General features: G+C 46.7%; 1 protein-coding gene across 1 annotated transcript in view; it reads right to left on the bottom strand.

Annotated features, from left to right (window-relative positions):
* Nucleotides 1-15,560: 15,560 nt before the first annotated feature.
* The window catches only part of LOC142586301 (uncharacterized), a 56,410-nt gene continuing 45,704 nt past the window's right edge, over nt 15,561-26,266 (bottom strand). The window contains exons 10-11 of the mRNA XM_075697544.1: nt 16,935-17,084; nt 15,561-16,409 (exon numbers count right to left, since the gene is read on the bottom strand). Coding sequence (XP_075553659.1) covers nt 15,891-16,409; nt 16,935-17,084 — 669 coding nt within the window. The 3' untranslated portion in view covers nt 15,561-15,890. The remainder of the gene's footprint in view (nt 16,410-16,934; nt 17,085-26,266) is intronic.

Raw genomic sequence — 26,266 nt, 5'->3', positions numbered from 1 at the left:
TTTCGCTGGGGCACTCGGCAAACAAAAACGCCAGGGCGCCTCGCGATCGGTATGAAGCGCGCGTCTCACGTTTGACGGCCTGCTAAATGGCCTGTCTGCCCGCTCCGCCTGCTTTGTCGGTGGGGGCGCTGATTGCCAAGAGAGATGTGAACATGCTTGCCGCTCTAAACAATGGGAGCACGCAAACTCGTGGTTCGATTCGTTAGGCACGCACACAAAGCTTCGCTGTGCGTAGATTCGAACTCCTTGGATCTTCTGAATTTTTTTTGTTGGAAACGAGCGTTTCACAGACACCTAGCTTCTTCTCACGCATGAAGGTCATATTAAATGTACGCCTGAAGTTATCTCATTGAAGCATTTGCTCCTAATGAGTACCGAAAACTAGCGTCAGACCAAGAGCGGGACCAGTTTACCCAGAGGAAACCTAAGCACTTCTTATGAATTGTCAGTGCGAGTTACGGACCTTCGAGTTACGAACTCCTCCCCTGCAAGCGAGCGCGTTGAGACGCTTGGCGCGTTTTGATTTGGCTTTACCGAGGCGCAATTAGAACGCAGGCGAGAATGGAATGAAATGGAAAACTTTATTGGTTCTTTAAGATATTAGCGGGTTGAGGACTAAGTATTCATTCTTGAAAACTTTGGGTCCTCTTCAGCCTTGGGTGGGCCCCTAGTCCAGGGCACCACTGAGTCGGGCCACCTTGCTTGCGTGTGCTATGAGGGCCCTTTGGACCCCTAGCTCGCAGCTGGTGAGCCGGCTCTCCCATTGCGCCGCACTTGGTGTTGTATGTTTGTGGAATGTCTTGTTTCTCTCGCATTCTCACGTGATGTGATATAGTGTTGGCTTTGCTCCGCACCACGGGCATACGGCGCAATATTGTGTGGGGAACATCCTGCTTAGTATGTAAAGATTTGGAAAGGAACCCGTCTGCAGTCTACACCATCCTGCGGCTTCCTCCTTCGTCAACGCTTTGTGTGGTGGGGGGTATTGGAATCTTAGCCCTCTATGTAGGTTTAGAAGCTTTGAATAACTGTTCCCGCAAGTAATCTGAGGCTCTCTCGGGGGGACTGAGGTGCCCGCTCGAATGGTTAAGCCTCGAGCTAAGCTATCCGCCTCTTCATTGCCCTGAATCCCTGCGTGGCTTGGTATCCAGATTATGTTGTGTGTAGGTTGTCCTTCATAGAGCGGGGCTCTACTAAGGATCTTGAGTGCCGTGCTGCTTATTCTACCCCTGATATAGTTTCGGCACGCCTCTTGTGAGTCTGTTAGGATGTTGAGGGATTTTCCTATCCTGTATCCTTCCTCTGCTGCCAGTGCGACAGCTATTTCCTCTGCTTCGGTTATGTCTGATACCGCTGCCGTGAGACTCGTAATTAGTTTCCTTTGATCATTAGCTACTACCGATACTGCGTGTTTCCTGTGTTCTTTTGGATAGAGGGAAGCATCTGTGTATACTGTGTTGTCTCTCTGCCCCATCGTTTTTTTCATAGAATTCTGCCCTAGCCTGTCTCCTGCTAGTATGGAGATTGGGGTCCATATTGCGGGGGACAGGTTGTATGCGTAGTTTCTTCCTTAGCAGGTCCGGTATTGTTGCCCTACTACTTTGCGAAGTTTCGCGGACAGCGCAGGCTTCCGAGAGGGAGCGCGAGAGTCACGTGGCGTCGCAGTGATGCCGTCTCCCCTCCCACAATAACGCGGCAGCAGGTGTTCCCTTTGTCCCGCTCTGCTCCATAGAGGCTAGTCGAGGCCCGGTCCAGCGAGCGCCAGCCAGTGGGGCGTGCGTGACGTGGTCGCGCAGCCAATGGGAAAGTTTTTTCTGCTACAGACGCCGCCTAAAAATTTAATGATGGGGTTTTGCGTGCCAAAACCACTTTCTTATTATAGGCACGCCGCAGTGGAGGACTCCGGACATTTCGACCACCTGGGGTTCTTTAACGTGCACCTAAATCTAAGTACACGGGTGTATTCGCATTTCGCCCCCATCGAAATGCGGCCGCCGTGGCGGGGATTCGATCCCGCGACCTTGTGCTCAGCAGCCTAACCCCATAGCCACTGAGCAACCACGGCGGGTTACAGACGCCACCTGCTTTTTCGCTCAACGGGCCATTGATCGACTAGCCGCCCGAGGTACTTTGCACGTATTCGCGGGCTTCTTTCACGCCCGGAAGAACATCTTTATGTAGCACGTTTTCAGCAGCAGAAAGCTGTATCCGAAATTTTCTATGTTGCGATAAAATTTTCTCATTGACACTTTTCATCTAACTATAATATTTGGGTAGTTGATTAATTATTTAAGACGAATGATGTAATTTGATGGTATGCAAAAAGGAAATAACTTGTGTATCTTCAAGCGACGGCAAGTAACATTACTTTAGTTCTGTCCAGCTACGTAGCATTTGAATATTTTTAAATCTCGGTGCGTGACAGTTGGGACACTCTGTATAAAAGCCGGCGCAGAAAAGAAAATAACATTATACTGCCCACATCCAAGTAGATTTATCACTTCTTGTGCTACCCGCGTACTGATTGCTTCAGCTGCTGTTCGGGAGACAGGGGACGTTCACTCTTCTGGCAGAATTATCCCGTTTTAACTCGTCAAATATGCACTGATCGTTTTTTCTGTCGCCGTCTGTCTAAATCTTTATCGTTAGCGAGGTTTCAATTGTTGTCGATCATAATTGTTTTAAATAATCTAATACCGTTACTGGACAGGCTTCACTGTTTCCTCACTGTGCTGCTGTTTCGCGAGCACTAGTGACGTAAATTGCCAGCTATAAGAGGCCGTATAAGAAACGGCGCCCTTTCTTTATTTCACCTGAAGGCCACGTAAAGGTCGCCGTGCACTAGGCCCTTGACAGCTATTACCAGGCGAGGTCAATATCTTGCTGCCGCGGCCTCCGTGGGTCGTTTTGCGGGGGCTTGCGTTCAAGAGACCTTGCGGTTGCCTTAGGCTTCGTTAACCGACACCTCGGACGCGCCTTCTCGTCGGAACTCTTGACACGGAAAGACCACATAAGCATTAGAGTACCAGCCTCATTTTAGAACAACATTGGGAAACAGGCACAGGAAGCCGAAATTCCATGACCTAGTCCAGCGACCCGCCGCACTAGTTCAATGTCTGTGGAGTTCCGCTGTCCAGTCTGAAGCCGCGGGTCTTATTATCGGCTGCGACAGCCGCATTCCAGTAGCGTCGGAATGCAAGGACTTGGATTTAGGTGCACGTAAGGGACTCCGGGTGGTCGACATTATTACGGGGCCCGCCATTACGGTGTTTTTCGTAAACCACTGTACAATTTCGAGACGTCAAATTCATAATTTTGATTCTTGAATACAGTCTAGCGACCCACGAAGAGAGCTCTAAAAGATATTGGAATGCAAAACATTTCGAATATTTCAGCGCTCATGAATAAAAGCATACAGAGCATTCGAGTCACTCTCGCGGCAAAGTGTGCGCGCAGGTTAGGTTGTTCTCGCCTCCTATCAGAAATATTATCGCAACGGCTATGAAAAGCTGTTACCTAAGGCACCTTAGCGCCGATTTCTAAAATTGCGCGTGCCGATTGTGTGGACAGGTGACGGAGACGTGGACTGCGCCGACCCACAGACGTGTGAATCGGCGAAGCACTCCATCACGCTGTCGCACTCGTCACCTTGAGACCGGAATTCGAAACTCTTGGCCCCTGAAAAGTGGGCTCCCCCTTTTGTACGTCCGAACTATTATTGCCTCAGCACCGATGCACTTTGAGAACAGGTTCCTGCCCACACCGCATACGACGCCTAGTATCCTCGCTGTGCGAGGAGCTGTTGTACACGTGATCCGAGTAGACAGTGTTGAGGATGGCTGTAAAAGCGATGCCAGAAAACAGGTGGTGAATACCGGATAAATAAGTGCACTGCATGTTCAGAGATAATTGATGAAGTGTAGTAGCTTTCTTCAGATTGAGCGCGACCTTCTTGTCACTCCCTTTTGACACTACACCTACAGCGTCCTGTCTGTGTTAATTTGCGTGCATACAGGAAGCGAGAAGAACGCCTGCGCTCTATTAAGACTGTGAGATGGTTTTCCATTAAAAAGGGTTACCTTAAAGCTAGAACTTAGTGAGAGATTCGGAAGTTCGAAAAAGCATTCCACACTTCAGGTTTCAATTTAAAGGGTAAGGCCGGCGAATTTTCTGATATCGTATTGTTTTTCTGGGAGAAACAGAGAAAGATTATTCTCCAACTCGCATTAAAGTATCCACGTTTAAAATATGCACAAAATTCCGATATTTTAACCTTTTCTTTTTCTTTGATTCTTTTTTCAGCAGGTTGTGTTTGCTTTTTGAAAGGCAGCTGTCAAAAAGGACAAGCGTCATCTCTCATACTGACCGTGGAAGTCTTGAAGAATACAGGGGTTTCTCTGCTTCATTTTCTGTGGCATCCTAGGCCATGTTTTTCTTCTCGTGTATACGTAGCGGTTAATATTACTTCATGCCTCGCAATATCTCTACACCTGTCATTGGTGCATACTGCTGTCAAACTTACGGAGTTGGAACAGTTTCAGAAACCGAAGCGACATTGTAAAATACATCCACGTTATATATCACAAAGTCGTTTCGCTTTCTGAAACTGTGACTATGACGGCGGTATGTCGTCTCAGACAGGTGTAGATTTACTAGGAAGCGCGCGCCAAGACAGGAGTGCACGCAGCCCAACTGCCAGTGCAGAAGCGCTGACTTTTACTTCAGCGCCCTTTCACCGTGTGGCGTGGCCACTGGCGCTGTCCCATCGCACCACCCACCCTGTACCGGCAAATGCGGCACGCCGAGCTTCTCGCCTGGGTCACGTTCCAAGGCGCGCGCGCGCGAGCGGCGATAACTGGCACACCGAAGCCGGCCCCTTTGGCTCGGGTCGTCAAGAAGACCGGAAAGCAGGGAGCGGGGTCGAGAGCGTACGTAGCCACCGAGCGGTGGCGTGGCCCGTCGACGTGACCGTGAAGGTTGATTGATGAGCGCCGCGCATAATGGCTCCCAGCGGGTCAATTTCTTCTGCCCGTGAGAGTTCGTGAGCCCGGCACTTCTTTTGCTTCCTGGATCGTTCGGTCGTCGCCGTTGTTCGTCCTCGGAAACCTCGTTTGACACACGTACGAGCCGCCATTTGGCGCCCGCCGTGCACTTGACTCGCGCTAACTTTCGCTCCCTGGCACATTAGAAGAGTGCTGATTAATATCTATTGGCACAGTGTTTACGGCGGTTAACACACACACACACACACACACACACACACACACACACACACACACACACACACACACACACACACACACACACACACACACACACACACACACACACACACATATATATATATATATATATTACGCACCGTGGTTGCTCAGTGGCTATGGTGTTGGGCTGTTGAGTACGAAGTCGCGGGATCGAATCCTGCCATGGCGGCCGCATTTCCATGGGGGCGAAATGCGAAAACACCCGTGTACTTAGATTTAGGTGCACGTTAACGAACCCCAGGTGGTCAAAATTTCCGGAGTCCTCCACTGCGGCGCGCCTCATCATCGGAAAGTGGTTTTCGCACGTAAAACAGCTCAATTATATATATATATATATATATATATATATATATATATATATATATATATATATATATATATATATATATATATATATATATATATATATATATATGACACGGAAGGCGGTCAGGTAGAAGAAGGACATCGCGTTGTTATGGCACTGACTCCGACTCCCTCAATCGCTTCCTATGCTGCTACTCGTGCTGCTGTTACCTTCATTTAACGTGCGAAAAATGATGAGTCGGAAATAGCATGACAGTAGTCCCATAGGCTCGGGTCGCCGCCCTCGAACAGTACAGTAGAAGACAGAATCTAGAAATTCAGGGACTGCCAGATGTTGAAAACGAGAATCTTCTCGCTACGGTGAATGAACTGGCAAATAAACTTCACCTTCCTCAGTTGACCCGTACCGACTTTGAGGCCTTACACAGACTCCCTGCCAAGCCTGGCAATGCCTCGGTAATATTAGTTCGTTTCGCATCACGTGTCATACGCGATGAATGGATGGCAAAGAAAAACGAGCTTTCAGCTGCTCAATTGGCGATACATTTCAGAGACAATTTGACACCGCAGAATAAGAAACTTCTGTGGATGATGAAGGCGAAGGCGCGGGAAATGCACTACGAGTTCGCATGGCAAAAGGATGGAAAGCTTTTCATGCGTAGGGCATCTGTCCAGCGGGCAGTGCGCATCAATTGCGGAGCTGATCTTGATAAGATTCGTTGAACGGCCACAAGATTGCACCGCTGATAATTTTCCTTGTTATGATTTCTGCTTTCGATGGCTGACTTCACTAAAGTTATGTATCACGATGTGTCTTCTTTTAAATCCCTAGTACATACCCTGCGCAGAAAATGTGATAACATGTCAGTTTTCCACGCAAACATAAGAAGCTTGAGGAACAAGCAACTTGAAACAGATGCATTTTTTGAATCCCTTGATTACAATTTTAACTTCATAGCATTTACGGAAACTTGGTTTCAGAATGTTCAAGATGTTGTACACTTTTCCGGCTATAGGTCTGAGGGTGTTTATAGATCAGGTCGTAGAGGTGGAGGAACTTCATTGTATATTAAAGATGATATTGCCTATGATGTCTTGTCGCAGTTTTCTGGTATTACTGCGCATTATGAATCAATCGTTGTTAAGAGTGCTGGAACAGTCATTGCTTCAATTTATCGCCCGCCTTCTGGTGAAGCTAAAGCATTCTTTGAATATATTACGTCTGTTTTTGAATGTGTGTCCTCTGCAATGCTTCCCATTGTCCTGGTTGGCGATTTTAACATTGACTTACTAACAGACACTCCACAGTCTGGACAATTTTTAGACATAATTGAGTCATTCTCTTGTACAAATGTTATACGCTCGCCGACAAGAATAACAGGATTAAGTGAAACTCTGATTGATCTGTGTGTAATTAGTCATGATGAAAGTGATGTTATACCTGGCATTTTTTCAGTCGATCTGAGTGATCACTTACCTGTATTCTGTATCTTTCCTGTTCCAAAAAACAAAATACATCCCGCTCGCATTCCCCCAGTACCTTATCGTAGTTTTAATCAAATGAGTCTGTCCACTTTTCACTCGATGATCGAGTGTGTTGACTGGTCGAATGTTTATGAGGAAGAAAACGCAAGCATTTCATACGACATCTTTCTACAAAAAGTTAAAGGTTGCTATGAAGAAGCTTTTCCTTTGCGTTATGCGAAAAAAGCACATAAAAAATGTAGAAAACCATGGGTAACAAAAGAGTTATTTCAGAGAATAAAAGCCCGTGATATTATGTACCGTCAATTTATTAATCTAAAAGATATCTCTCTTCTAAGTGAATATAAGAAAATTCGAAACAAGTTAAACTCTGATCTCAAGAAAGCTCGATGTGAATATTACAAGAATAGGTTTACTGCTGTTTCTTATGACCCCAAAAAAATTTGGAACACATTACGATTGCTTATTGGTCAACAACAGAACAGCATCCCTGGTGCACTAATTACTGATGGTGTCGAATACAGTAAAGAGACTTTGTCAGATAAATTCAATTCCCACTTTTTATCTTCAGGCGGATATTCATCTTCCAGCACTCAGCTAGATGCACAGAAATATATATCCTCTTCCATTACGAATTCTATATTTATGTCTCCTTGTAGTGAATTAGAGATAAACTCTTTTCTTAAGAAGCTAAATAAAAATACTGCTGCCGGTAATGATGACATCAAAGCTACTCCAATTATTTTCGTTGCTAACCTTTTATCAGCACCTTTGCAACATATTTGCAACAGAGCATTATCAACAGGCATTTTTCCAGTTAATATGAAAATAGCTAGGGTTGCGGTCTTGCACAAAGGTGGTCCTTTCAATAATCTTAACAATTATCGACCGATTTCGGAGTTACCTTTATTCTCAAAGGTTTTAGAGCACATAATAAAAACAAGACTAACCAAGTTTCTAGATGAACATGAATTGCTTATCAAGGAACAATTCGGCTTTCGCGAAAAAAAATCTACTGAAACAGCTTTACTTAATATCAAAGAAAAATTAGCGAAGAATATTGATAGCAAGGTGTTCACCCTGGGAATTTTTTTAGACTTCCGAAAAGCATTTGACTCGGTCAAGCATAATATACTGTTTGAAAAATTACCCCATTACGGCATTCGAGGGGTAGCTCTACAATTATTACGCAGTTACTTAACAGACAGGCTACAATATACGCTTCTTCACGGGTATAAATCTCAGCTCTAGCCTTTGAAATTCGGTGTACCACAAGGTTCTATACTCGGTCCACTATTTTTTATTATCTACATAAATGATATCGTGCCGGTACCACAAACTTCCTCTATAGTTCTGTATGCGGATGATACCAGCATGTTTTTCTCTGGCAGCCGTTTAAGAGATTTAGAAATCGCGGCGAATGAGTGGTTGATATCGCTTTCATACTGGCTTGAGTGTAACCAGCTAGAATTAAACGTTAGTAAAACTAAATATATTTTATTCAAAGGCAGAAATAAACGCGAAGATTACACCATTTCTGTTAGATTTAAACATAATGACATCGAGCGTGTCCCGTTGTTTAAATTCTTAGGTGTACTTTTTCATGAAAACCTCAGTTGGACACCGCAAATCAACAAAGTACATGCCAGTATGTCTAGATCAATTTCTGTCTTATATAAACTTAGGTCTCTGGTACCAAACTGGCTAAAGCTCCAGTTATATTATGCACTAGTTCATTCTCATCTCACTTACTGTCTCTTAATATGGGGTACGACTTCAGGAACGAACCTTGAAAGGTTAAAAATTGTACAGAAGAGAGCTGTTCGCTGCATAGAAAATCTGGAACCAACTGAACACACTGCGCCATTTTTTAACAAGCTTAAATTGCTTACAGTTAACCAACTGCTTAATCTGAAACTCGCCTTGTATATTCGCAAGGAAATTGGAAATGAATTGAGTAGTTATATGGCTCAGTGCTACCCTACTAATGTTCCCTATGATCTCCGACACGAGCGATTTAGAATACCGGTATTCAGAACCATTTACGGTAATCAAACATTGATCTACCTTATACCTAACCTTCTCCGCAACAACAGTTATATCCACGAACTTATTGAAAAATGTACTTCTAGCCACAGTTTAAAGAAAAATGTTACAATGTACTTACTATCTGGTACTCTGTCCTAAATAAGTTCTTGAGTTTTAACATAAAAAAAAAACCTTTTTATTGTTCTATAGCCTCTGTGTTCTGCTGCATTTTCTAACAGTTGTACATGGCTAGGAATGGTTACGTTACATTTTGTATAACGCTTGCACAAACTTTGTACTTTTTAATATGTTGCCATTTATGTACGCGCTTGTTCTTGTTATGGTTTATTGCTGATGCATTATTGTGTGATTCCGTTACTCAATTTAAGATGGCTGATCGCGACGTTACTTCTGTTCTTGAAAATCTTTTTGTGGCGCTTTAATGTACAAAGCCATTGTTTTTCTTTTTTTATTCTCACTGCTTCTGAGCAAATGTATGGGTGGAGGGACGTTAGTCAGGCAGAGTTCATCTGCCTTTAGTCCTTTCAACCCAGGCAATGTGTGTCTGAATAAACAAACAAACAAACAAACTTCGGCTCGCAAATGACGATAATGGGAAACATATTGGCATACAGGCATACACGAAGCGACGGAAATTCGACATGCGCGCTCTGAGTCCGCGGGCCTTTCACTTGAAAATATATACGTTTTGGATGTCATCCTTGAAAGACAGGGGCTGGGGAGCCATGATCTACTCAAGGATTGCCAGCATCGCACTCAGAGCATCCAGTACTTGAAGCGCACTTCTGGCAGATGGTGTGGGCATGTTGTTTAGCAACATGCGAATGACATTCATTAAAGGCCTAAGAAGAGCTATCACTTGCTCATCTCTTTTGCGCGACTCCTTGGATGCAACACATTGCTGTATAGGGGCATCTTCTGCCGGTCGTGTACACGCAAGTTCCTTTGCAGAAAGAGATCTGGCAGTTTTGTCCCTTCCAACATAGTCATTTGGGGTGCTGGAAACTTCCATTGACGGTGCTGCCTGACGAGTCGACTTTTCTTGAAAAGTTGATAATTTCCGTCGTGAGGACCTTCGATGGTGACGTCGTCTTCGCTGGACTTTCTGAGCGGCCTCTCTGCGGGCAAAGCTGTCTCTCCCCATTTGTTTGAGAAGGGAGATCTTTTTTTTTTTTTTTGATCTACGGACAGTCTTTGGAAGAGGCGCAATGATCACCTTGACAGTTAGGACACTTCTACGTGGTTGCACTGCAGTTGTCTCCTGAGTGTGGTTCAGCGCGTCGAGGGCACACTGCGGAATTCCTGCAAACACCTTTCACATGGCCAATCTTCTCACAGTTGAAGCATTGCATTGGTCTTGGAATAAATTGTCGAACCTGGTGGCGAAAGTGGCCAACCTTCGTTTAGTTAGGAATACAGTGGTGGTCGTGGTGGTCGTGGTGGTGGTGGTGGTGGTCGTGGTGGTGGTGGTGGTGGTGGTGGTGGTGGTGGTGGTGGTGGTGGTGGTGGTGGTGGTGGTGGTGGTGGTGGTGGTGGTGGTGGTGGTGGTGGTAAATTGTAGCAACAGGCGGGTTTAGCCTGGCGATCAAGGCCGGCAATCGCTCCGCCCGAGCGTCTCGCACAATACCGCTGAAGGGTTTCACCATATGTCCATCAAACCAGTCTCTCTTAAGAATTCGATGAGGAGACGTGAAGTTTCTTTGCGGGCTATAACTGATCCCTCGGGAAATATAACGTGTTGCAGGCGCGCATGCGGAAGGTCCTTGTTTTGCAGATTCTTCAGGAGAGTGCCTCTTTCACCTTGGAATTGCTGGCAGGACCACAAAAAGTACTCAGCGTCTCCTGTCTCGTTGCATACCGTACAGTTCGGAGAATTGATTCGCCCCGTTTTAAATAACCAGGCCGGTGTGCTATTGTGGCACCATTCGCTGGCACCATGGATGGGACTGTGATGTTACCCAGATGCGTTACATGTTGTAGTGCGTTCAGCGTGCTCTGGTTCATTACATCGATTGCCAGGATGTTTCTCCTAGTGTTTATCATGATATCCTTGATGTCGTTCGACACGGTTTTTCTAGATACGCGGAAAGTGATCGGCTGTTGAGGAGGCGTTGGTTACCAGTAGCGTTCTGTGGTACAAACAGGATGGAGTGAAGCCATGGTTGAGGCGCAGTTTTTACGGTGGCCGAACTTGATGCTGAAGATACGTTGATAATTCTTCGTTTGGCCTTGCGGTACAGACATGTGGGAAAATGTCTGCCGAGGATTCGTCACCTGACGCGGAGTACAGCGTTGTTTCCTCGCTATCGGTCGATGTATTTCCTCGCTTCGTCGAAGCTATGTCCGCGGGTGAACGGGAACCGGGTGGGCCTCGGGATGTTGTACATCCATTACTGCGATACAGGGAGTGGTAGACCCCACAAGTACAGTGAGAAGTCCAGAAAAACAAAAAGGTGGGCGAGATGTGTTCCACGGGAGAAGCACTTCATCAAACTTTGCCTGCTAAATTTTTCAGGGCAGGCATGGAGTTCACAAAAGAAAGGTTGTGCAATTTTCTGTCCCCACTTGGATACTGCTAAATTCTCATTTGCAGAGGTACGTGGAACAGTATCTTCAATACCTTCCTTTAATATCATTTCCTTTTTTTTACCTCCACATATTTTCAATTTCTGAAAGTGAGCTCGCGTTGCTTTAAATAGTGATGTAACCAGCACGGAAGCAGACACGGAACACAAAAAGAAGCGAGAAGGATAAGCGCTGTCTTTGTCGCTTCTTTTTGTGTTCCTTGTCTATATTCAAGGTTATTATTGGATTATGGAATGCCAACTAGCCCCGTCTGACACCTTGCTGCAATAGAACTTGGTAATAGTCACGAATACTCCTTCAGGCTATTTTGCTTTTTGCTGTGGCACGCAAGCTGTGAACGGTCGCTTTCTCGGACTTATCTCTGAACTTGAATCCGCAGTCAGAGTTGTTACAGACTCTCGAAATATTCATACGCTTGCTTACGCAGCAAGGAAATAGCCAAGAGGGGAAAGGACATTTCGCAACCTTCTCTCGGCATGCGCCATATTTCGCAGGAATAGTCAAGCTCCGTCAAATTTGCCTCGCTCCAGCCATTGGTTGCCCGGTTCTCTGCTTTAGAGAGAACATATCATTATTATTCAATCCAGGGTAACTTTAATACATTTTGCAATTAATAGTGAACAAGTGCCAAATGTGAAGAGTTACGTGCGTATATTCATTACTAAGTCTATATACCATGCATATTAAGACAAACTTAAGCTGATACAATTGGCTCAACACTATGTTTTATCTAGGACGTTCCCTTCGAAAGCAATTTTCACTGCTCGTGCTTTTCAGGAACGCATATATTTAAAAACAACACCCCCCCCCCCCCCTCGTTCTGAGTCTCTGAACTGCAGGGAAAATGGGACGATATGAAAAGCAAACATGTAGCAAACTTTCTCACTCGACATTCAAGCTTCAAAATACGGTGGATAAATGGGCCGCACTTGACGCGTGGCGTCCTAGTTTGTTTCTGTTGCCAGCAGCGACCGCAAAGCGTGTTGCCCCGCATTGAGAAGTCAGCGTCTTTCGTTTATTCTTTTTTTTTTTGTCGTTTTGCTGTCTTTTCGATGCGCACCGCTGTAAGTTGTAGGAATGTGCCGTTTTCACACGGCCCATGTATTCGCTGGGGTCTGTTCCTAGCGTCGACCACTGTAATCAGGCGGCCTGCTGGTTTTCGGGCCGATCGCACAATGGCCCTCTCAGGTGCCGAATTCACTTGCGGGTTGGTTCGCGTTGCGGTTCTTTCCTTCGCAAATGTCAAGCTTCGTCGCGACGAAATGACAGCTCTGGAAGTTACGCCAAATAGTTTGCAGCACGTAGTCGCGTAAAGGTAAACGTCCGAAGAATGAATGACCGCCAGAAGTCATTTTACATCTCAATCGTTTTTTTGCGCTCCACAATAAGTACTCACCCGGAGTCTGTGGAATACGCCACCTCTATTGACCTAGAGGAAAGCTACGCCTTCTTCCAAGTGCCGGGGAGTGGAGTGAAACGCGAATGTCCATTACGTAACGCTCTATACCGTGTGCCCAAGCTAACGTTAGCCAAACTGTTCAACGACAACAACAAGAACACAAAAAAACACGATGAAAGATATAAAACCTACATTGCTTGGTCGACAAAGGTGCGACAACCGAACACCGTAGCTCTTCATATCGTACCTTGCACTGTTTTTGTCCTTTTCTTTAATTTTTTGCTTTTTTTGGTCAATAGCGTGGCTAACATTACCTAGGACGCCCTACATACGTGCTTGCTTGTTATACTGCACGGCTTACTCAAAAGAACATTTAGGCTAGACGCCACAAAGAGAATGAATGTTAATTGTTTTCTGTCAGCCACACACTTTATTACCCGTTCGCGTTTTTTATGCATCCCGAATGCACCAGTAACTGAAAATAATAACAGAGAATCAGTAGTTCACAGCAGGCGCTCCGCGCTGGCCAGTTTGCTCAGTTGGATTAAAGCTTTGTGCTGCCTTTGCCTGGTTTGTGCCGCTGCTGTAGCGCATAATCTGTAACATCGATGCGAAACTAACTTGTACTGATTTTTCGTAGGTGGGGTTCTTCAAAACCAAATCTGCCATTCTAGCTTTATAACATCGGTGAAGCCATGAACTTCGAAGAGTCTCTTTATCTTGTTCGCATAAGCCCCTTTCGCTTTAATGAAACATGAACCAGAAGTGCTAAAACCAATCGTCAAGATGAGCATGACCTGTACAGACAGGTATAATGACCGGTACTTTTAGCTGCATAATATTAGCGCTGCACCGGCCGCGTATGGTGTCTTGTCGCTCACTGCGACGGAAAACGACAGTCCTCAACGGTCAGAATTCACTAACAGCGAACGTACTTCTTTAACATTTCTCATCACATCGAGAGACCCTAGTGTCTATGTATGCAGTAAGTGTCCCAATGAAATTTGCGGTCGCTGGCTCAAGAATTCCATCCACATTAAATCGCTTAGGTTGAGATATCAAAGTCAACTCACAGGCCACATTACTTTTCTGGGTGAAAAGACATATCGCGCTATAGAGACGGCCACTGTCAGAACAACAGATATGGGGGCAATGGTCACAATAGACCCACACGCTAAAGAAACAGCTGGAGCACTAGATCACCCGCTGTGATTTGCGTGCCTGCGACATAGACCGTGATAGTGGTGTGCGCAACCTGAGAATTTCGTGTTCTCTATCTCAGTTTTTCTGCTCACCTTTCTCAATTTCTATACCTCTAAGTATTCTCCCCTCCCCTCCATGCACTGTAGCAAATGAGACTGTTTTCTTGTTATCACCTGGTCCTTCATATGTTTCTATCTATCTCTCTATACTTGGGTAATAATAGGATCAGCAGGCCCGCCACCTTGGGCTTTCAGAACCAGGTGCACGCTTTTTTAGCTCTGTGTCGACGAGTAATTTCGATGTTTCGATGTTTCGAACGTCGCACAAGGGTTCAAAAGGCATCAATTATCTTATATTAAGAAGCTTAAAAGGATTGTTCCATTACTTCATGCAGAAGTAAGTCTTCCGAGGCGGCAAGAAGTTTATTACTGTAGGGGATCTCACGGCCTAATGGTTTGTTTTGCTTGCATGAGTGTTTGCTTTCAGACGCTTAGGGGAACGCAACTATGTGCTCATGAAATCACGCTGCTGGAGTATAAACTACTGGATTTGACGGCGAAGGTAAACTCTATTGCAACATAATTACCAGGCGGGCGAGCGCTTGATCAGAATTGCAGAATTGATCAATTCTCGAAAATACTGGGAGGCCTATTCACTGCCCAAGGAAACCTAACTCCGAACTATATTAACTATATTACCCAGGAAGAGCTGAAATGAACGCCGAATATTCATTGGGGAATAAGTGCTGAAATACAACTGAATTGCATCAAAGAATTAACGTCGTAAGAATGGAAGTTTTTCTCATATATATGTCATTCCTTAACTTTTAGTTGACGGGTTGCAACAGCGGTGGTCGTCATCAAATATCCACCTTTCCCCATAAGATGTTTGCTTTAAGAATACCTACCAGGGAGTGCTGGCCGCCATGCCGATGGGGTCGCGGAATTCAAAAACGTTCTTGTACCGTGCTCTGGCGAATGTTAGTGAAACCCAGGCGATCGACATCAATGTGGAGCCTCTCTCCTGCCATCCTGCATTGGCGCTTATATCCAGCGTGCTGCCATGTGGCGTTACACTCCACAATTTCGTAACTACACTGAATGTAACCAGGTCATTTCGGGGAACAGGGGGATTCATTTGACATGGACGATTACTTTGTGTTGGTGAACCTATGCGCTGTTGCGGAACCATGATATGTTGTGTCTTCGTCACATGGAAAGAGAGCGAATGTTTCGATCAACAAAAGAGACAACGTTTATTGAACGACAAACACTCGAGCAGCTTTTGTACTAGGACACGCACTGGACGAAAAGCTGCAGAGGAGACGTGGAGGGAGGAAATAAATTAAAAGCGCAGGCATACGAAGCAGCGACAGTGCGAAGGAGGAAAATCACACTCAGTTCGGGGTATAGCAAAACAAAACAACTGCATTGCGGCGAGCACAAACACAGAAGAAAGAATCACAGTAGGGGCTGGACGACGCACAAAGGGACATGAGAGACGAAGGACAAAGAGAAGGAGATGCACAGAGGCGCGCGAGGTCTCAGTTTAGGACAGTCCTTGGGAAACTATACCACTCTATACAGGCGATGCGAGGCTTAACCATGGTAACCAAAGTGGCCGTGACCATGGGCTCCGTGGAAGACGCCGTGGCCGTAGCCGTATCCTCCGTGGCCGTGTCCGTAGTAGCCTCCGTGACCTCCGTATCCTCCATAACCTCCGTAGCCTCCGTAACCTCCATAACCTCCGTGACCTCCATAACCTCCGTAGCCTCCGTATCCGTAGGGAGCGTGGGCGTAGGTAGCCACGGGAACAGCGGCAGCGACAGCGACCTTAGCTACAGGGGCGGCGACCCCGTAGCCGGCAGCGGGAACGGCGTGGCGGGCGTTGTAGGCAGCGGCAGCAGGGTGGGATGCGGCAGTTCCGGGCTCGTTGGTAGAGATGTGGGCGCGGAAGCCGTGGCCGTCAGCAACGTACTTGACAACGCGGACGCGGCCATCAGCGTCGGTCAGACCGTAGGAACCGACCTTGTTGCCCCATGCGTCACCGGCTTCCTGGCGGAAGGAGCCGCCGCTGGTGTGGCCCTCCTTGTAGCCAAAATTGTAGTTGCCGGCAAGCTGCGATTGCAAAATCGTCAGAATCACAGCAGTGATTGACTGTCTAGGAACAGATTTTTTTCTGAAGGGACCGGACTATCCGTTGACATCACTCTCTATCGCGATTCAGGGTGCGTTCGTCCTGTGGTAAAGCCCGGCCAGCGTGTTGCCCACGATCATTGTCTTTCTCTCTATCCCCATGTGCAGAGCAGGATCTCTAAGTTTCTTAGGGAGTTTGGAGATAACTTGTTTGTCAGTGATTCTGCTGATTGCGTTTGTGTTTTCAATGTGAGTTTCGCATTAGTTTTGTTTCAGATTACATTCTGGTTGGTGGCTAGTGTTGTAGAAACAATTTTGCTAAGTAGCTTTATCTGCAGGTACGTCTAACCCCGATTTCGTCGATTTGTATGAACTTCTTTGTGCGTGTCTCGAGGCAGAGAAGATGCCGAACTTCTGTTATAGCGAGGCGCGTAGTGTCTTTCGATAGTCTAAGGGTCTGAGGGAGAGATTGATCAAGCAGTTTCATAGTGAATTCACGCCACTCACATCCTGAGACCGGTGCTGAGAGGAGTGTCCAGCCTCGGCGACCTTGGCGACAACAGCGTGGCCGTAGCCATGGCCGTACCCGTGACCATATCCGGCGTGGCCAACAAATCCGGCATTGACAACCGCAAGAGCGGCGAGGAGGATGATGACCTGCCAGCAGGAAACCAAAAGAAGCAGCTAAGAAAAAAGGCTTGATGACCGTTCCTCTTCGACTGCAGAAGTAGCGCACAAACAAATATACTATTTTTTGTGACACTTCGGGGATGTTTTCCCTGAGGCATTTTGTCACCGTCACCTATTGCGATGGGTATTACGTAACGTCGTCACATACACCAAATTATACCATGACTTCAATGTGTACTACAGTGTCTTGGCAGAAGTCGGTCCACCCAGGAGTTTTCAGGTACCCTAAACTTGTGCGAACGCTCTATGAGTTTGTTGGTTGGAATCAGTGTCTGAGTTCTGTTTCATCCTTCTGCGCATGCAAGGCACGTTTCTAGACATTTGATTTCTTCGCGTTTGTCAGCGAAACAGAAACTTACAGCCATGACCATCACAACTACAGCAAGGTCCTTCTTAGCAAGATTATTATACTCCCATCACCAGTATTTATTAGGGGCTGTTCCAAAAACTTGATCATTGCTGTCAGTTGATATCGTATATATGAAGTGGGTGCTTTATTTCAATCGTTCCGGAGAAATTATTCATTAGATTGCAATACACTTCGACATATACAAAGTGTCCATTTCCCCAAATTTGTTTGTAAAGGGATGCATCTACATGCAAACCATTGGTCTCTGGATACTTTCACCTACATATAATGACGACTGTTAAGACACGCTGACAATGAGTCTGCCACTCATCTCTGTAGACTCTCTCTTCTGAAGACTCTCGCTGACAGTGCTATTGCTGGAAAAACAAATTGTTTGAGCACTTCGGATCTCGACAAATGCCAATGATATATTCACACTTCCGCGTGGGCTTTCTCTTATAGATCAGCGTGCCTTTGATGACGGTATCATTTGACAGGCTGGATATTTCATGTCCTATGTCTTCTTTTGTAGTGAGTGTTGCCCCGTGAAATAAATTTGGAACGAGAAAGAATCGTGTAACAGTCAAGCTTTAAAGCCCATTGGCGCCTTCAGGTTTACAGCTAAATCTGTATCACCGCTGGTGCGGACTTAGTTTTTCAATTTCTGGTCAATGGCCGGTGTCTGTAGCCGTTTTCATGGCATCGCTCTTACGGTGAAGTGCGCAGATGCATTTGCCGTATATAATGTTTTGAGGCGCAGGTACGAAATATGTACTGTCGAAGGCCGTTTAAATAGAAGAGACGCATATTATAAAACTCGCCATATACATGTATGCAGTTTGGCTTCCTATAAGATTCGTACGTTCGGACAGAATATTCCTTGTCTTACCATTTTCATGGTGACCACTGGCCTCATGGAGACTGCCTATCGGAAGACAATATACGCTACTTCTGCTAAAAGAATACTAAATGTTACGTTAGCTTTCTTCTGCCGACCATTGATATCGCATTTAGCTGCTTAATAGGCAACTGTTATTGCAATCAGCACTCCCTTGGCAGCTTCCTGACGGTCCCACGAAAGGGACGCGTTATAGTGTCGGCTGCGAAACCTTGTTCTGCATGAGTACGCTGCTGAGCTAGGCCGCACTATGAGGGATTCAGGAAGGACGGGGTCAGCGCGGGAGGCTGGCGAGACTGGGCAAATCCTTATCCTGTGGACATTACCCAGGAAGGGATAGAACGATATTTGCTAGTTCTGTTCTTCTCCACTACAGCCGCCGTCAGCGATGAGTCTGCTCGACATTGTAAAGCATCGGAACAGGCGTTCACCGCTCTTGTCAAACACAACCCTCGGTGTCGACTTACCTTCATAGTGAGTCCGGTATCCGCAATGCTCTGCAGCTGATCCCGTGATGACCGAGCAGAGCACCACTGGCGCATTTATATACACCTCGCCCTGGTGGGTGCTCCAATTGTTTTCTCCAGCCACGCAGGAGGGAAGGGGGGAAGGGGGGAGGCAGGTGGTGTGCGCGAGCATGGGCACGTGACTGGCGCATTATAATCGTCTCTGCGACGACGACGTATTGTTGCCGCCGCGCTCGCTGATCGCAGCAACCTTCTCGCGGACGTTTCAATGAGTCGTTGGTGCTCGGCGAAAATTGGCAAAGCGGTCTCTCAAGACGCCCGCCTGGAAGACAAAAAAGAACGAGGACCGACGACCTGGAGAAAGAAACAGAAAGAAGGAGAGAGAATACGACATGTTGTGAGCAATGTACAAGGAGAGGGGGGCGTACAAGGGGGGCCACTTTGAAGGGAGTTGCCCTGCTTGCGACCAACGTCCCAGCACTTCGTACAGGGTCAGCCGATGTGTTCGAACTATGCGCAGCTAGATTCCGGAGCTTGACGGCAGCGGAGAAGGAGGGGGAACCGCAGAAACAAACAGCCGGACAGGGCTCTAGGAACCGTTGTTATTTCAATAAAAGAGAACGCACGCTAAAAGCATGCAGGGTCACTCCAGGCCAGCCGCCGAAGGGGTGTTGTCACGCCGAATAACAGTGTATGTGTGTGGCGCGCGTGCGTGCGTAATTCTGACACTCGCCGATCGGCCGCCACGTAACTGTGCCTTCGCCCTTATAATCTGGCGTTCCGGAGTGCCGCGGGCGCCGTGGCTTAATTGGGCACGTGTCTCGTGGCGTTGATCGAACTGTGCAGTGTTTGCTTTGGTCTTTTCTTTTCCTTGTTTGTGTCGCTCTTCCGCTCTCTTTACGCAATTCAGGCTTTTCTGTAGCGTGCGTTCAGCTGCTCACACAAAAAAAATCGCTGTGTTTCCCCATGAGCGAACGTCACACGTTTGTGCACTGCCATAACCTTTTCGGCGAGTCAGGGCACCGTCGGTTGCCAAATTTCACTTCGATACCGAAGTGGCCCAGGAGCCAGGAAAGCAAGATCGCCATAAAATAAACCTATTTAGGATTTTCTTTGCCTTCTCCTGTAGAGGATAAGTTAATGAGCTTTGGACGTTCCTGATCACCCTGTACTTCCAGCCCTTTCCATGTTTCCCAGGCGTGCTGATCCTAAGGCACTGCGGAAAGCGTAAGTAAGGTGGTTGTTCTTTCCCTCAAAACACCCCGCGAGCCGACCCCCAACACAGTCCGGCGTGCCACCCATGGAATGCAGAGCGCTGGCCTTTGTTTCGCAGTCTTTCCGGCCGGAACAATCAGTTCGGCCTCTTCGACTTGGCACGCGCCGACGACGGAGACAAAAGGTGTGGTCGATCCGCGGGCGCGCCTCGAGCAAGAGATGAGGGTTATGAAGTCAGCCAGCAAGCTGTCTGGTTATGCGGAGCCGCTGTAGTGCGTGGCCTCGGGCGGTCCCGATCGTTTCATCAAGGTGGGTGCTGAGCGTACGTCGCCACGCTTCAAGGTGGCCGGTATAACGGCATTCCCGGACCGAGACTCGATCTCGGGGTCACTGGTGACCGCTGCTGAAAACCCGTGGTCGTGCCTGAATCGTCAGAACCGTTCCACGGTTAGCGGAATTGACAGCGTGTAAATGACATTCGCCGCAGCCTCAGCCCCGTGAAACGTTCTAACATGTGCACGTCCTGGTTACGCTGTCCCAAAAGCATTGTCTGCGAGATTAACCACGTTAAAGATTCTACTAAATTCTTGTCACCACATTCTCAATGCTGACTTTTCTTGGAGAAAACGAGGTGGAATATATAAAACAAAATACGTAAACGCAGCAGTCAGGCTGACGGCTCCGCAAAGTGGAGGCGTAAGCTTTGAGCAAAAAAAAATCGGTTCGTGTTATCTCTTGCATGTGTGACATCATGCTTGTTCATTATTTAGTAAGCGAATGTTTACTGCAACTATACGGACGACAGAACTTTTTATTCATGTCGTTTGGTAATACTGTGCTATCGCAATTATTGCGTCGCGTTTCGGGCGACAGTGCGGGTTTATTTGCTGTTAAGTCAGTCACTCTGCCTCTCTTTTTTGACGCCCCGCACGTGCGCTTCAAGCCTAGAATATTCAGCCAATATAAGGTGGGTGTTGAAGATGCCTGCTTATGGGCTCCCAAGGAACCATAGACTCCGAACATAGATCAGTTGTCTCTGCGTGTCATTGTTTTATGTGACTTCACTTTGTCCTTGTCTGTAGTGCTATTCCCGCCTGTAAATCAATAACATGCTAGTCGTTTCTTCGACGTTAATGGAGTACTGGTAGGTTTCCCGCCCCCGCGAACCATGTTTTATTCACCAAACGCTCGCATTATCTGAACCTTCTTGTACGAAATGCTAGACGCATCTATAAAATGCGAAAGGTTTAAAATATAGCTTTATATCAAGAAGGTTAATGCAACTCCGCACACATTTGTCGGCGCTAAAGTGTTATATCTGCGTTCACCTCGGTCTGCCTTTCGTTGCTGCAACACAAAACAACACTTAACTATTTCGATCGTATATTTTTCAGTGTCCCCATTACAAAGAAGCGTTTCAAAAAGAAACCCACAGTCCTACCAGCCATTCGCACGCCCAGAATATCGCAATAAGCAAGCAAGAGTACTGGTACGCCAGATAAGCGTCGAGAAGAACACTTTATAAACAGTACGAATTTCATCATTTTTCTACGACGCCCCGAAATACTCACGAGCATCAAATTTCTCCATCACAGCTATAACATTTCTGCTTTCTAATCTCTGTCAATCCGTACTTGGATATTCAAAATATTTCTTGATAAAGATAGATAGATAGATAGATAGATAGATAGATAGATAGATAGATAGATAGATAGATAGATAGATAGATAGATAGATAGATAGATAGATAGATAGATAGATAGATAGATAGATAGATAGATAGATAGATAGATAGATAGATAGATAGATAGATAGATAGATAGATAGATAGATAGATAGATAGATAGATAGATAGATAGATAGATAGATAGATAGATAGATAGATAGATATGAAGAAAAAGCAGGAATCTTCAATCAAGGTCGGGCGTAGTTCGCTACCTTACGCATTGGAATCAGAAAAAAAAAAAGACAAGAAGGTGAGAAGTAGAGGGAAAGTCATTGTGGGGCACACCCACAGGTTAATGTTCACTCATCTTGGAGCACTGTTGGATGCCTTATAAGGCACATAAACGCAATAAACAGAAGTATGACAATTTCCCAGAAAACGCCGGAGTACCCACTCGCTTCGTTTTGCCCGCTCATCACCATTGACGTGCCCAATACATTTTTTGTACAAATGTAACTGCTCCAATGCTTCCAATAAAATATTTTCTCGGATGTCTAATACGAGAGATTTCGAGCACATATTCTGAGTAAAATGCTTGAGTTAGCCGCCACTAAGAGAGAGTCAAGCAGATGCGTATTTGGTAACATCGTGTTAAGAGGATGCCGTACCTCCAGGCCAACTCTGCTTCCCCTGATCATGTGCGTATTAAAAGTGTGAATATTTGTTCAGCCGGACGCCCAGCCAATTTGCATGAGATTAGGTGAGTTATTAAAAATTGGCAAATATCCGTTCCAACTGGGAAGGTTATCGCACATGTTACGACCACACTGTGTGCCCATGATTGCTAATGAGGAGTCGCAGGTCCACCCCTCGCTGGAAGGGTCTTATGGTACGTTCGAGTACATTCTACTGCTACTAGAGCCTACCACAGTCCCACTTGGTTTGCAGCAATGCGGCGCCCTCTCCAGACTGGAACCAGATACAAACTCCCCGACCCGAATGTGCTAGCTGCTCGCAGAGCATTCGGTGCAGCCATGTGATCAAGCACCTGTCGCACCTCGGATGCGCTCCACGTTTAAAGGTGGGCTCTGAGTTGGAGCATGGCGCTCTGGGTGAAGCCGACGATTGCGTTCGGAACACTCTCTTTTTACCAGCCGAATGTAAATTGCATCAAGAGAACGCTACACAGCGCTCGAGAGTGAGCAGTCGAATGTTTCATAAGTGAGCCTAATTCAAGCTCACATTGGACACTTCACTTCAGTGTTCGAGTGAACACTGAAGTGAACAACTGTTCTTGTGAACTTTTTCATTTCACTGTTCATTCGCCCATGGTATCCCCTTCACCCTCAAAAGGCGGTCTATGCCGGTGAAAAATGCTCTTGTCCATACTGTCGGCCCCCCATGTTGGCCAAGTGATGCGGTGTTCTTCCGCTGAGCTTGGTTTTGGGTTCAATTTCTGGCTGCGAAGACGGAATTCCAAAGGACGCAGAATTCAAAAAGGATCGCGCACGCATATTTAGATGCGCGTCACAGGAGCGAACGGAAGGCAAAACTTGGCGCACTACACTGCGGCGCCTAGCATGTCAGCCGAACAGCCAGGCTAACATCTCCAGCATATCATTAAAGTTTGTTTCTCTCCGATACCATCCCGTGTTGCTTTGAGACGTTGAACTCCATTAATCAGTGCTCACATTCCAAATATGCTTGCTCGGGACAGAACATACGGCTCAATACTGGCTCGCCGTGATGTCGTTTCCCAGAGTGATTGCATGCAAACGTTTTTACAAAGTACATGTTGGAGCTAAAAGGTGGCTTTGATATGCCAACACCTGTTGCTATGAAGTGCGGCTGTTCTTTGGCTGTTCATTATGCACTTGCTGTTATATCCACGTACAAGCTGCATACTGACGTATATATTTTTCTAACTAGAGGTAGCAGATGTAAAGCGCTACTTGATGTTATCCTGAAATTGATTGCGATATACACATTAAACTCATTTTTCAATAACACTAAAGCAGATCTCAATAATGCATAAATGTGGATGCTACGTTCAGTGGCAAAAAATCTGAAGAAACTGTGCAAAAATATACAGGCTCTCTTAAGATGTCTCTTAACATGTGAACGGCGAAAGCCTACTCTTCCTCTTTTCCTTATCTCCTTTCTCTTATCTCTTATCTTATCCTTATCTTTCGCCTTTTTTTCTTTGCCTTTTCTCTTTCTCTTCTTTCTTTTAGTCATTACTCCTCAGTAACAAGAATTTTTAGCCATTTGTGATCAATTGCGGTCATTACAAGCCGTCGTTAGACATGTTGGTCATATCATAGTCATTACTAGTCATTACAAGTCATTTCAGTCATTATTAGTCATTAGTGCTCACTAGTAAGCACGCTTAGTCATCTGTAATCAATTGTGGTCATGACAAGGCGTCGTTAGACATATTGGTCATTTCGTAGTCATTAGTAGTCATTACAAGTCATTAGTCAAAATTTTAGTCCTTACTACTCATTACTAGGCATTTTTAGTCATTTCTGAAGCATGTGGACGACATGCTTCAGCGCGGCGTCATTCGACCTTCCAATAGCCCGTGAGCATCACCGGTGATTCTCGTCACAAAAAAAGATGGTTCTATTCGATTCTCCGTCGATTATCGCCGTCTTAATAAGATAACGCGAAAAGACGTCTACCCTCTACCACGCATTGACGACGTTCTGGACAGCTTGCAAGGCGCTGAATTTTTTTCTTCGTTGGATTTACGCTCGGGCTACTGGAAGGTCCCGATGTCAGCAGTTGATCGCCCTAAAACTGCATTCATTACTCCGGATGGTTTATACGAATTTAATGTGATGCCATTTGGCCTATGCAATGCGCCTGCTACGTTTGAACGAATGATGGACAATACCTTGCGTGGTCTAAAATGGAGCACGTGTTTGTGCTACCTCGACGACATCGTTGTGTTCGCCCCTGATTTCAGCACGCATCTTCTTCGCCTTAGGTAAGTGTTGACGTGCTTGACCAACGCAGGCCTGCAACTGAACCTGAAAAAGTGCCAGTTCGCCGTGCGCAAGCTCATGATTCTAGGTCACGTCGTATCGCAAGACGGCATTTGCCCCGACCCATCAAAACTTCGCGCTGTGACAGAGTTTCCGAAACCTAAGACACTCAAAGAACTCCGCGCCTTCATCGGCCTCTGTTCTTACTTCAGACGCTTTGTTGGCAATTTTGCCTCAATTATATCACCTTTGACAGAACTCTTAAGTGGCGCCAACGACCTAGCCTCTGGTCTCCTGCTTGCGACACCACGTTCATGACCTTACGCCGTCTCCTGACGTCTCCGCCTATACTGCGACACTACGACCCCACCGCCCCAACTGAAGTGCATACCGATGCCAGTGGTATTGGCCTTGGCGCTGTCCTTGCGCAGCGCAAGTCTGGCTACTCTGAGTACGTCGTTGCTTACGCCAGTCGTGCGCTGACCAAGGCGGAACGCAATTACAGCGTCACGGAAAAAGAATGCTTGGCCATCGTTTGGGCACTCGGGAAGTTTCGCCCTTATATATATGGCAGGCCTTTCCATGTAGTTACTGACCATCACGCCCTTTGTTGGTTATCCTCTTTAAAAGACCCGTCTGGACGCCTTGCCCGCTGGGCTCTGCGCATTCAAGAATACGACGTACGCGTCATCTACCGCTCAGGTCGCAAGCACACTGACGCTGACGCTCTGTCCCGCTCTCCGCTGCCAGCCGACACGGCCTCCCTCTCCACCATTGAGGCGGTATCATCGGTCGACATCGCCACCTGCGCATCAGAACAGCGGAAAGATCCTTGGGTGGCCTCTCTTCTGGATCTCCTTTCTGGCTCGCCTGCATCTCCCATGTCCCGCTCCCTGCGTCGCGAGGCTGCCCACTTTGCTGTCCGGGATAACCTCTTGTATCGACGCAACTACCAGCCCGATGGTCGCAAGTGGCTCCTGGTTATCCCTAAGACTTTGCGTTCCGACATGTGCACGTCTTTCCATACTGACCCATAATGTGCACACGCAGGCATTTTGAAGACGTATGACCGCCTGCGGCAACGTTACTACTGGCGAGGAATGTTTACTTTCCAAAAGTTTGTCCGCTCGTGCCCCCAATGCCAACGCCGCAAATCTCTGCCTCATCCAGCCCATGGTTTATTACAGGCGCTTCCGTGCCCTGCTCGTGCCTTCGACCGTGTGGGAATTGACCTGTACGGGCCGCTACCGCTAACACCCGCTGGCAAACGATGGATTATTGTCGCAGTTGATCACCTTACACGCTATGCCGAAACCGCTGCTCTACCTGCAGCGACCGCCAGTGACGTTGCATCCTTTCTGCTCCATCGTTTCATTATTCGTCAAGTCCAACCTCGGGAGCTGCTGAGTGATAGAGGCCGTGTGTTTTTGTCGCCGGCGGTTGAAACATTGCTTGCTCAATGCCGCATAGTTCACCGCACCACCACGGCGTACCATGCTCAAACTAACGGGCTTACGGAGCGTTTCAATCGCACCCTACGTGATATGCTCGCCATGTACGTTTT

Source organism: Dermacentor variabilis, chromosome 6, assembly GCF_050947875.1.
Source record: "Dermacentor variabilis isolate Ectoservices chromosome 6, ASM5094787v1, whole genome shotgun sequence".
Lineage (NCBI taxonomy): Eukaryota > Metazoa > Arthropoda > Arachnida > Ixodida > Ixodidae > Dermacentor > Dermacentor variabilis.
Note: the sequence above shows the minus strand (reverse complement) of the source record. Positions and strands in the feature narration are given on the sequence as shown.